The sequence below is a fragment of the Cinclus cinclus genome, chromosome 21 (assembly GCF_963662255.1).
Source record: "Cinclus cinclus chromosome 21, bCinCin1.1, whole genome shotgun sequence".
Taxonomy (NCBI): domain Eukaryota; kingdom Metazoa; phylum Chordata; class Aves; order Passeriformes; family Cinclidae; genus Cinclus; species Cinclus cinclus.
Window position 1 is genome coordinate 5068607 of NC_085066.1, and position 12360 is coordinate 5080966.

The window sequence follows — 12360 nt, forward strand, 5'->3', positions numbered from 1 at the left end:
GAGGGCCAGGATCTCTTTCTTTTTTTTAAATGGGGAAAAATTAAGGGGAAAAAAGTCCTCTTTTATTCTTTTAATGCAGTTCCCAGCAGGAAGATCAGGATAGGAGGAGGCTCCCGCTTGCTGCAGATTAAAGGAACCCGCAGTTTCCGGGTGAAGAAGGGGGGTTCCCTTTCCAGCATTCGCCGGGCCGGCAGCCTAAAGAGCACCAAGTTATCACGGCAGGACTCAGAGTCTGAGAATGAGGAGCTGCAGCTGTCCCACAGCAGGGACACTGTCACTGATATAGGTAACTTAGATGAGTGGGCGGAAAGGGAGGGGACAATAGGAAGGAGCTTAAACTCTCCATGTGATTGCAGCAGAGCTAGAAACGACAAGAGATCCCCACTTCTGCAGGCTAGGAAAAAAAAAAAAAAAAATTAAAATCTAGATCTCTCTTCAGGGACTGCCTGGACTAGGCCTGGGAGGAACATGATACAAATCCTGGGTGCGGTGTCGGCTCCGTGCGCAGATTGTTGGTTCAGCACCGTGTTGGAGCATGAGCTCTTGGAATGCTGGCCTGCCAGCTAAACACTTGCTGTCTTTAGGGTAGCACGTGCACCTGTGTATATGCACCTGCACACACCCCTAAATCAGATATAATGAATGCATGAGGTCATATTTATATATGATACTTTACTGCCCACAGCAACAGGTTGGACATATATATACATATATATACATATATATATGCATATATATAAAAACATATATATTTAAGCATGTACTTCATATTCCACTTTGGATATGATGTCATAAGCATGTCAGATGACATGTAAAACATGTATTCTTATATGCAGAACATAACATTCACGTGCTGCATACTGTATTTCTACATGCTGGCATATACATCTTTTTTTGTGGCTTACAGCTGCTTTCCTTAGTATTTAAAAGATGGGTGTCCGTACATTTATCTTATGGAAACAAGATGTGCGTCCTGCTCTGTGAAATCTCCATCACAATTGAATTAAAGGGCTTCCTTTCACTATTGGTGTTAAAAAAAAACTGTGGATACATTTGGAGCTGAAACAACCTCCCAAGTTTAATGGTCATTTTTATGTTGCCCAAAAGATGCTTCAGTAGGGAGAGCATGGAGAGTGGGTTTGTCAATTCTGTAAACTTTGACAAGTCACAGGTCAGTTAAAGAAGAGAAAACAGGTAACCAAAATTAATCTCCCGCCAACTCTTAATATCATTAGTATTAGTTTTATAGGAGGCCCATAGGGTATGAAGTGGCTAGGGGAAACACAGGAGTCAGTGAAATTCTCAGGGAAATCTCTCCCTTGGCTGAGTTTTAAAGTGTTCTTGTGTGCCAGAGTCAGGATTTTTTTCCCCTTTCATCCCCATGACATTAGCAGTTTCTATGGGCAATTAGCAGGGACTTTGTCTGTTGGCATCTCCAGTTGGATGCCACTTCTGGTTGGATTTTTGTTGATATTTTTGACCACAGAGCCCAGTCAATGCAGATCACTAAACCAGCCATTTGCATCATCTGAATGGTGCAAAGAATTTGTTTATGATGGCTTTGGATTATCCATTTCCCTTCCATTAAAAAAAAAAAAAGAATGGAGGGACAAATGTTTGCTACTGACAAGATGGTCTATGGGTCAAGTCCAAATAGTTCTTGTAAGTGTCAAGCCAGCACAGGACTTGGGAGGGATGTCCAAATGCAGTCTTTCCAGTGTGGCACATTCTGTGTACTCTCATCTGTTCCCACAAGGCTGGCCTGGCTTACAAGTGCTGTCCCTAGTCTTAAAGCACATGGGGAGCAATAAAAACAACAACCTTTTGGGTATTTTTCTTTTGAAGAAGGGAGCCCTTGGAGTGCGAGCGAGCCCAGCATTGAACCTGAGGTACTGAGCAACACAGGCTTGGAGGAGAACTATCACCGGAACATGTCGTGGCTGCACGTAAGTACCAGCTGCCAGCAGTGCTCTCAAGGATGGGATATACAATAGAAAAAAACCCTTTGTCTGGCGATAACCAGATCACCGTTTGTGCTTTTTCCATGCAGCGTAAAGGTTCCCGAGCGTAAGTAAGCTGCGACCTTTGGAAATTGCGTGTTTGCCGTTTCTAAAATGGACTTAAATCTCCTTCTTTCTAGTTCATATATTTAATTTTTTTTTTCTCTCTAGGTGTGCAGGGACAGCCATACTACCTGAGCTGAAAAATACATTAGCTCAGTACCTTGTCTCCAGCATGGGCAATAGTGTGTATTTCAGGGAGAGCAACAGAATGGACTACAGTGTGAGCTGGGCTTCTGGGAAGTGGCATTTTAGAAGGTGCTCGTGTAAGCCAACAGAGCCTTGTCCAACAGACAGGGAGTACAACACTGCAGGTGTGGTTTGGTCATGCAGGGTCTGAGGCATCACTTTGGGCAATCTCTGTGCCTGTGGTTTAGACTTGCCAGAAATCAGCTGAGTAAGTCTGTGCTGCTCAATCCCCCCCTGGTGCCCAAGGACTGCAGTATGGTCAATGTGTCGTGCACTCAGCTTGGGTTGGCTCACTGTGCAATGATTGATGGTATCCTGTGTATGTCTGTGAGCACAGACACCCTATGACTTTTGAGTTGCCTTTGGGAAGGACAGCTGTCAATACAGACTTGGTATCTTCATTTTTTCCCCAGATATTTCACACAGTTTGCTCTCAGCTTTCCCATTCCTATGGGGTGTGGGCAAGAACAGGCTTATTTTTTTATGTCAGAAACAGTTCTTGATAGTTGTCTTTTTCAGATGAGTCTGGCAGAGCAGGGGACTTCAATGCCATGTCTTCCAATCTAGTATCTCAATCCCTGGACTGCCCTGTTTTCTGCCAGGATTCTAATGCTCTTGGAATGATTACATTTCATTTGGAAATTCCAGTGTACTAAACTGAGTATATTAGACATATGTGTATGTATTAGATGCTGCATCACTGGAGGATGAGGGAATTTCCCTAGTTATCAGCTTAAGATAAATCATGGTGCTCTTGCTGACTGTGGCAGGATGCATGAACTCGTGGATTCTAGAGGAAACTTGAGATGTTTGTCTCACTTTACATGTGATTAGCTTGCATAGGAGAAAGGAAAATTAAAAAAAATGCATGGTATATTTAATAACACACAAGTACCAATATTACATGACAATGCAAGTTTTTCATTTGTTAGAAAGAAGGTGTGGGTAGATGGTCACTAAAACTACAGGCAAAACAAAAGTTTGCTTTACTTAGGTGTCACAAGCAAGCAACTCAAAAGGATCACTGGTTCCAGTTTTTTTTTTTCAGATTTGTTTTAGATTAGGCTCCTGTCATTTTTAGAAGCTTAAACATTTTAAGGCTAACTGAGTATGATGTGCCAGCCTGGAGAGAGAGCCAGCAGACTGCAGCTGCACAGGCCTAGACACAGTGGATGGAAAATTGGGATAGCTTCCTTCTGGTAGTTGTGGGTACTTCTGCACTGGATTGTGGCAGGGAGAGAAAAATTCATAAAGGCCTCTTAAGACCTGCAGTGTGAATGGCTTGGAAATGCCTGCGTGTTTTCCTAATAAGAGGCTGGGTTTGTGCTTAATGTGAAGATCAATGCACAAAGAGCTGCTGGGCCAAACTTTGCTCCTCTGCAAGAAACCATCTGAGTTACACCAGAGAGCGGTCACTCAAGTGTAGACTTGCCAAGGTTATCTTTAATTAAGTAGCATAGGGACTAGTACCAGTGTTTCTGCAGCAAAGCAGGGCACAGAATAGCTAAATTCAAAATATTAACTTGATTTTCAGATAAGTTTCACTAGTCCTTGCTGCCATATGGCAACACTAGTAGAAACAGCGATTGAACCAGCTACCGTAGAGCTGGACTGGATGGGTCTACCCGATGACAGTGAGGGGAGCCTATACAGAGCAATAGACACAGCTTGTTTCTACTTGAGAGCATACTGAGATACTCCCTTTGCGCCCCTTGAAGGAAACTAACCCTCAAATATGGTGTGTTTGCAGCTTTAATAACAATTGGCTGGTTGATGGCTTCCAGTCCGAACTCTCATTTTAGAATGGTGATGCAACAGCTTTTCTGCAAATTAAGAGGATGCTGTTTTCCTCAGCCTTAACCTTGCCACCAGCCCAATACACACATTTATAGCAGCTCTTTTCCTTTGCTTTCTTAGCACTAATGTTTCTTTAGCCATGCCCAGCTAGTTTGCAAACCTCTTGTAATTGTGAAGAGCTACGCAGACATACACACCTTTTTAAAGCTGTGTTGAGCTTCACACCTTCCTACCTAGGCTGTGCAGAAGTTTGCCAGGCTGTTCCAATCACTGCCTGTGCAACTCCATTTTCTGTGGCTAACAATTTCTTTTTTAATTCCCAGGTTATGATCCTGTTGTGCAACCAGCAAAGTTTCATATGCACGCACATTGACTACTGCCACCCACACTGCTACCTCCATCACAGCCGGTCCTGTGCTCGCCTTGTCCGGGCCATCAAACTGCTCTATGGAGACACAGTGGACTCCCTCAGAGAAAACAGCACTCTGAACAATGTGGCAAGAGGCAAGAAACAAAAAGAAGTGAGTATGGGAATGGAAAAAGCAGGGTGTTTTGGGATTTGTACAGACAAATTGCCTTTGGAAAGTGCATCAGGTGCTGGTACGGCTCTTTCATGACAAAATGAATAGAGATTTTCCTAAGATTAGATTTGCTGCAAGAAAACCCCAGCAATTAAGTCATTCAGTGTTATGTAAGGAATGTAATCTGTATTGATTGGATGAATCTTAGTAGCTGATAAGGTCATTTAAAAAGCTCATTACTTGACTTGAATTTTAGTGTTCCTTTGTGGCCTCTACTTACTACCCTATGGATTCTGTCTCTCTTTGTTCCTGTTTTTTATTGTCTGTTAGTAAGAATAACTCTTGAAATTCCTGTAAAATCTTTGTGTAATTTCTTTCTTTTAGGTCTGAGCTCTCAGTTGTTCCAAGAATTGCATACATTACTCTTTAATGTTTGTCTCCTTTTAATGACCATTTCAGCAGGATGTTCAGACAAATTTGTGCCTTTTTATATGAAAAGTGTACTTTTAACTTCAGTGGAAATAGATTTCTGCTTTCAGGAAAGTGCCCACCCAGCTGAATCGTGTCAACAGGTGTCAACAGCAGACAGACTACAGTTATCCTGAATAATTGTAGTGGCAGAGCCATTCAACGGCTTTGCAGTAACATTGAAAACAAAAGTGTTCATGAAACTGTCAAGAAGGTTTCAGCTGGGTAAAGAAAAGAGGCTATCATCCCTGAGAGTGGTAAATGAAGGAGAAAAATTCATTATATTTTTTTCATCAACAAGGAGATGATTTGTTTCCTGTCAAGTTAGAAAATTAAAGGGTATTTTCAAGGAAGAAAGCACAGAGCAGGTGAAACAAGCTTTCCTGCTTTCCTGAAAACTGAAAACCCCACATTTTCCCTCTAGCACACAAAAGTATTGAGTTATTTGGAAAGAGAGACAGTAATTTCCTCTGCAGAAGGCAGGCAAGAGAGGAGTAGTAGCTGGCATTTTCATGAAAGGTAGTAAAAGAACTGGGCATTTCTGTGTCTTGTTTCCTCTCCAAGTTAAAATTGCAAGACAGAGATATGCATTTCATCATACATCAAACCATCAAAGCATTTATGAAACAGCAGGAGAAAGGAATTCGAGATGCAGTGAGGTCTTCTATGAACACGTGCAAGGTGTTTGCACAGACCTCACTTCCAGAGAGCAGCTGACAATCTTTGCTTTTTTCAAAGTCCAAGAAAGACATGGAATAGAAGGGAACGGAGATGAGGAAGGGGCAGGAGCACCAGGAGTAGCTGAGGGAGGTGGGGGAGCTCAGCCTGGAGAAAAGGAGGCTCAGGGAGGTTTTCTCAGTCTCCACAACTCTCTGACAGGAGGGTGCAGCCGGGTGGATGTTGAACTTTGCTCCCAGGAAACGAGGGATAGGCTCAAGAGGAAATGGCCACAAGTTGCACGAGGGGAGGTTTAGCTTGAATATCAGGAAAAACTTCTCTGAAAGGTTTGTCCAGCTGTGGCACAGGCTGCCCAGTGAGGCAGTGGAGTCACCGTCCCTGACGGGCCTTAATAAATGTAAAGATGTAGCACTTTGGGGACATGGTTTAGTGGTGGATTTGGCAGCATTAGGCTACTGGTTTGACTCGATGATCTTAGAGGTCTTTTCCCACATCATTGTGACAGGAATCGTTCTGTACGCTGAGCACTTCCTTTAGTAATTTTTGGAGGGAAGCTGTAGACTTTCTGCCCCTAACCTACTTAACTAAATACATGGGTGTGACACCAGTGAAGATTACACAGCAAGCATTCACATTCTCCATGTGCTTTACTGTCTTCTGCCTTAAGATTTTATTGGGAAAAGCATTGTTAAAAATAGAAGAAATTTCAATGAGATGTGTTGTCTCACTAATAGTAGGCCAGCAAAGAAGAAGGCTTTTTATGCTACATCTCTGGTACCAGATGGTTTATAGTATATAGAAATTCCTCTTGCACATAATCTCTTTTTCTACATTTTGAGAAATATAAATGTGAATTCCACTTCCTTTTTTTATTTCCTTCCAGTGCTCAGACAAGTCATGCTTGAGAACTCCTTCTCTTAAAAAGAGAGTGATTGATATCAACTTGGAAGGGAAGAAGGACTCTGGAATGCTAAAATACATCAGGAATCAGGTACTGATTAAGCCCTATGCTAGTCAGGGAGGCAGATATATAAGTACCAGGTTAAAATGCAGAAAGAGGGAAAATATATATGAATCTCCAAGCTCATGTGAAGAACTTCCTGAATATTAATCAGTTCAGCCCTACATCTTTTCCCAATCTGAGTAATACTAAATTTAAACCTCTTAAGGAAACATGGTTAAAGAATCCTTTAAACATTTAGCCCCATTAAATCACAGTCTGCATCTCTGGCTTTCCATAGTGACATATGCCCCAAAGCTGAGGATACAAAAAACAAAGAATTCACAGATATGTTATAACTGCAGCCTGTCAGTTTACAGTATTAGTTTTCTTTGTTCTTACTTGTTCAAGGCTCCTGAAGAAGCAACAGACTCTTTATAAACCTGTTCTTAGTGAGAGTCCAATGGACCCGTGTCACTGTTTGTGCACCACTTTGGGAGAGCTTGTCTTTCCTTCTGTCCTCTTTTTTGGTGCTTTGGTGATGTGAGGGACAAGCAAAAGACTCTAGGAGCTAGCTTGGAAACACTGCTGTTTTAGTATAGGCTGAAAGCCACTTCCCCTCTATGGAGCATTTTCTGAAAAGGATGAACCTAGAGGTTGTTGGTGGGTAATTTGCGGACCAAAACCAGGGTAAAATTACTGAGTGTGTTCTTCCTTGTGGATAGTTTGCACAGCTCAGCCCTAAGGCATGGCTTGGATTGTTGCAGGTAATGAGCCTCTCCCCTGCCCCTTTGTCACTGCTAATCAAGGCAGCTCCTATCCTCACCGAGGAGATGTATGGGGACATCCAGCCAGCAGCCTGGGAGCTCCTGCTCAGCGTGGATGAGCACATGGCTGGAGCAGCAGGTAAGAGAACCAACCCCCTTAGGATGGCTGCTGTGGCTGCACAGCTCACATCACAGGACTCTGCAGATCTTCAGTGGAGGAATCAATACCACCAAGGGTTTCTTGGGGGCTCTTTGGAAAGGAGGTGGTCAGAAGGATCAGGAGGGTGTTCCTACTGAGGCCCTGGATGTGGTGGATGTTTGGAGAATATCAAAATTAGTGTTTGTATTCAATTGGGTTGTAGGCAGAGGAAGCATAGTGATTCAGTCAGTCCAGAGTCTACTAAAGCATTCTGTATATTGCCTCATGGAAATATTAGTGCCAGTTGAGATCTCATACAAAAACTGACACTGGGAATGAGAGGGAAACTGTCACAGCAGCTGTTATGCTGTAAAGAAAATTCTCATGTTGCATGGAGACAGCAGCATTGCTCATTAAGTACTGTTATTGTATGGTGCTATCTAAATTTTCCATTTCCACTTGGTTTTAAAGTGTACAGATGATTGCTGATGACACATGGTTAAAGGGCGTCTTTAAAACAGAGGATTAGGACTTCATATACCTGTGAAATTAGTACTTTGAAAATCTGCACATGAGATAAAATTTATTACAATTTATTACAATTACAATAAAATATAAAATCATGTATGTTGTTGCAAAGTAGTAATAAGAATTTTTCTGCTATGAGCTTGGATCTTCTCCCATGAAAATAATTGAGGTTCAGAGTTTATCCCTTGGCCAAAAGATGACTGACCTAATGACTAGCTGTGAAAATATAAACATAATGTGTCAGAGGAGGTATTTCATTAGTGATTCAAAGTATTAATGCTACTGTAAACCACGATGTACAATTCCAGAGCTTCTGTTAAAGGCAGAGTTTCTGTTAAAGCAGCCTTGATTAATCAACAGAAACCACTTGGAAGTGGAACTCTTGAAAGCCAAACTCAGTTAGTCCCTTTACTTCAATAGAAGTTCTTATTTTAAACAAGTCATGACTGAGAAGATCAAAGGTATAACTTATTTTTAAAAGCAGGTTTTCCAGAAGAATTTAGAAGCTTGAGCTGTAATGCTGCGTGGCTCCAAAAGGTGGAATCACATGTGCTTGTTGTCATGAAACAATGCAGCAGTTTTCTTTAGGCTTGGTAGATTGGTGATCCTATTTATGGACCCAAGATGGGGTTTCTTTTGGTGTGGGTTTATACACCTGCGGTTTTCCTTTGCCAAATAAACACATTACTGAGAAACACAGGTGATGAGATATTCTCTCCCTGCAGCTGCCATGTTCCTGCTGTGTGCTGTGAAAGTGCCAGAGGCCGTTTCTGACATGCTGATGTCCGAATTTCATCACCCAGAAACAGTGCAAAGACTCAATGCCATTCTTAAATTTCACACACTCTGGAGGTTCAGGTATCAAGTGTGGCCAAGGATGGAAGAGGGAGCACAGCAGATCTTCAAGGTAGATAAATCACATGAAGCTTACTGATGACATTTACAGCTTGCCTTGTAGGATAGACGTGTAATAACAGACTGCCATGAAATTTCCTGAAACTCTGTTTAAGGAGAAAAAATGATTGTATAAGTCTCACTAGTGGGGGAGGTGATATGAAGAAGTCCTGTATAAAAGAGAGAAAACAAAATTGGGATTTAGGTCAGAAGATATATCAGAGAATGAGTTACAGAAGTGGGTAGAATTGGCAGAGTTAATTTATGTCTTGGGTATTTTGTGCTCATGTTTAATTATTAATAATGACAGTAATAGCTTGCTGTAACAAAATGTCTTTCATGGTTTTGTTTAGATTCCTCCTCCAAGTATAAACTTCACTCTGCCTTCTCCTGTGCTGGGAATGCCATCTGTGCCAATGTTTGATCCTCCCTGGGTCCCTCAGTGCAGTGGGAGTGTGCAGGATCCTATAAATGAAGATCAGTCGGTAAGCACACATCCTGAGACTAAGCATTGTTTTTTTCTCTGTAGAACTGCGCAGTAAATTAAACCAAAAGATGTGAATTAACCTCTGAGATTATCTTTTGTTGGAACCCTGAAAACAGGGACTTTTTAACTTCCTGTGCTGTCAGGCATTGATCCCCAGAAGAGCGCTGCTTTTGACCTGAGGCATTGGAGAAGGCTTCCAAAACTGAATGATAGAACTAGAATCACTGGTGTGTAGTTTGAATAGAATTGTGTAATATCACATAGTAAAATATTTGGAATTTGGGGTTTTAGAATATAGTAATAGATATGGCACAAGATGGAGGTTCTTGGGTGAAGGTTTTTTTCTTTCTCCTTGTCCCTCTTCTTCTTGGGTTTAGGTAGTACTTTATATTTGGATGGAAAATGCCACACTGCAGGTCATGGGTGTTGGGTCAAAAGTAATAATAATTTGGGTGTTAGTTTTTAATTGGACAAATAGGCCTTAAATGACTATGGAACAAGTGAAATACATCACCATTTCTTCATTTTTAGCTTGTTAGCTTGAAGTGCTGTAGCACTTACTGTACTATAGATAAGAATTAATAAACAACTGAGTCCGCACATGAAATTCCATCTCCTGTGCATTCAATCTTGACTCTGACTGAAGAGGAAAAAAGAACATAAAAAAGTAATAGTCTTTCCCAGCTGGGAAAAAAAAAAAATCTAATGTAGTCTGTGTAGGACACAGAATTTTCTACATGGGCACTTGAGCTTTTCTGTTTGTCAACTGAAGTACTGTACTGCACCTCATATCCCTGTGAGAGACACTTAGGAGCACACAGCTGCTCTCTCTCCAAGAGATTTTTTTTTCAATAGAACTGCCTGATAGATGATTTTGTCTGCAGAGGTTTATGTGGTCTCTCCTGGGAGAAGTTTGCACCAAAGTTTATTGTAGGCTCATGGCCAGTAGATCTCCTGGTGAATCTCTGTTCAGATGGCACTAGTCTGATTTATATTTAGAAACTGCATTGCTGAACATCACTGTGGTGAAGCCTTTGTCAGAAAAATCTGTGTGCATCTTAACAGCTTCAGGCTGTGTTTCTTCTCTCTCCCTCCCAACAGAAGTCATTTTCTGCCCGAGCTGTGTCACGTTCCCATCAGCGAGCTGAGCACATCCTGAAGAACCTGCAGCAGGAGGAAGAGAAGAAACGTCTGGGCCGGGAAGCAAGTCTTATCACTGCCATCCCCATCACTCAAGAGGCCTGCTACGAGCCATCCTGTACACCAAGCTCTGAGCAGGAAGAAGAAGGTGTGCTCTGGGACCAGGAGCTGCTTTCCGGGGACCTGAGAGCATTTCCCACAAACACAGAGCACTGCTTAGGGCAGTGATGTCCAGGAAAATTGACTTTTAGTGTCAGGAAGGTCCCAACCACGTCCATTTGTTGAAGAGTCCAAGTCATTGAGAAAAAGTGTATTTGAAAAATTAGTGTAAAAAAAGAGGCAAACCCTCAGAGATATTGAGCTCTTTCTGGGTGATAAGGACACTGACCCCATCTGCTCCAACTTCAGTGGAACTTGCCAGCATTTATCATCTCAAAGCTGCCAGTTTCTTGGAGCATTTAACACAAGAGAATGTGTAACAGCAGGAATGAAATCTGTCTTTCTTAACTTCTTAATAATTAAAGGGTGGGAGGAATTGCTCTTTGGCAGTATTTATCTTAAAAAATGGACCTTAGGATATACTGAATTGCCCCTGGGGTTTTCTACCTTTCTGGTGAAAAGTGGAGGTGCCCAGGTGACCAGATCAGGCTCAGTACCAAACTTTCAGACAGCCAAAGTCACAATAAGCTTAGCCTGTGGGTGAGGAGTTAAACTGGCCCAGGCTCAGAGAGCTCAAAGGCTTTGTTAAAGGCATTCCAAGGTATGTGCCATTAGGTGAGTCGAGGGTTGGTGAGATCCAAGCATACACTGGAAAATCCGTGAGCAGAAATCCCAGTTCTTAAGAAAAACTAAGCGCCAGCAACAATGATGGTAAACAGGGAATGCATGAAAAGAAGTATAGTGCCAGCTCTATTTCAAAGTAATGCACCTTATGGACCAATGTTCTGCTGTTTCCCAAAGCATGAACAGATTTCCTATCTGACTGATCTTTATAGCTTTTAAATTGTGTCTTCTGAGTGTTACCTGACTTGACTTTCCAGTATTCTGGTTTGGTTGTGATTCAAAAGATTCCCTAAGGATCTGGACGGACATTTTATATTCTCTTTGTCAGTAGAAGAAGTTGCCAACCTGGCCTCCCGCCGTCTCTCCGTGAGCCCGTCCTGCACCTCCAGTACTTCTCACAGGAATTATTCTTTCCGCCGTGGCTCCGTGTGGTCGGTGCGCTCAGCAGTCAGTGCAGAAGGTGGGTGACTTCACTTTGGAGTATTCCCTCCTAGGATTTCAATCACTGGAAGCCTCTCCTGTTGACCCACAAAGCTCTGACATTTCCTTTTGCCAAATATATTCCCCAGCTTGAGCCATTTCATAGTAAGTTACTGCCCTTCATTATTTTATTTACCCCTGCTGTCACAATGTTTTCTCTTGCCTCTCGTGTTCTACTTGGAGGGTAAACACTCTAGCTGAAAGAATGGGTTTTTATCAAAAGGAACTGGGTTGCCTACAAGAAAAGGTATGCAAATTGAAAAATTACATATTTACACTTAAAAATCCTGATCAAGAAATTGGCTGGAGGTTCCATTCCTACTTGGAGATAGCAGTAGACCTGTCATTCTTGCACAGTGAACAATGTTCTGATCTTTGCTCTGTGCATTAGAGCCACTAACACAAATGTTTATTGTTGGAACCCTGAAAACAGGGAGTTCTGAATTTTTGTGCTGTCAGGCACTGACTCCCAGAAGAGCGCTGCTTTTG

At 42.1% G+C, this 12360-nt stretch overlaps 1 protein-coding gene across 3 annotated transcripts in view; it reads left to right on the plus strand.

Moving 5' to 3' along the window:
* UNC80 (unc-80 homolog, NALCN channel complex subunit) overlaps nucleotides 1-12360 on the plus strand; it is a 119890-nt gene that overhangs the window by 59925 nt on the left and 47605 nt on the right. For 2 of the 3 annotated variants that reach the window (XM_062506764.1, XM_062506765.1), the window contains exons 27-34: nucleotides 1846-1946; nucleotides 4370-4567; nucleotides 6597-6704; nucleotides 7421-7559; nucleotides 8813-8994; nucleotides 9335-9466; nucleotides 10570-10756; nucleotides 11720-11851. In XM_062506764.1, the coding sequence (XP_062362748.1) occupies nucleotides 1846-1946; nucleotides 4370-4567; nucleotides 6597-6704; nucleotides 7421-7559; nucleotides 8813-8994; nucleotides 9335-9466; nucleotides 10570-10756; nucleotides 11720-11851 (1179 nt within the window). Of the gene's footprint in view, nucleotides 1-79; nucleotides 287-1845; nucleotides 1947-4369; nucleotides 4568-6596; nucleotides 6705-7420; nucleotides 7560-8812; nucleotides 8995-9334; nucleotides 9467-10569; nucleotides 10757-11719; nucleotides 11852-12360 lie in introns of all 3 variants that reach the window. The other variant, XM_062506763.1, reaches the window with a different exon arrangement.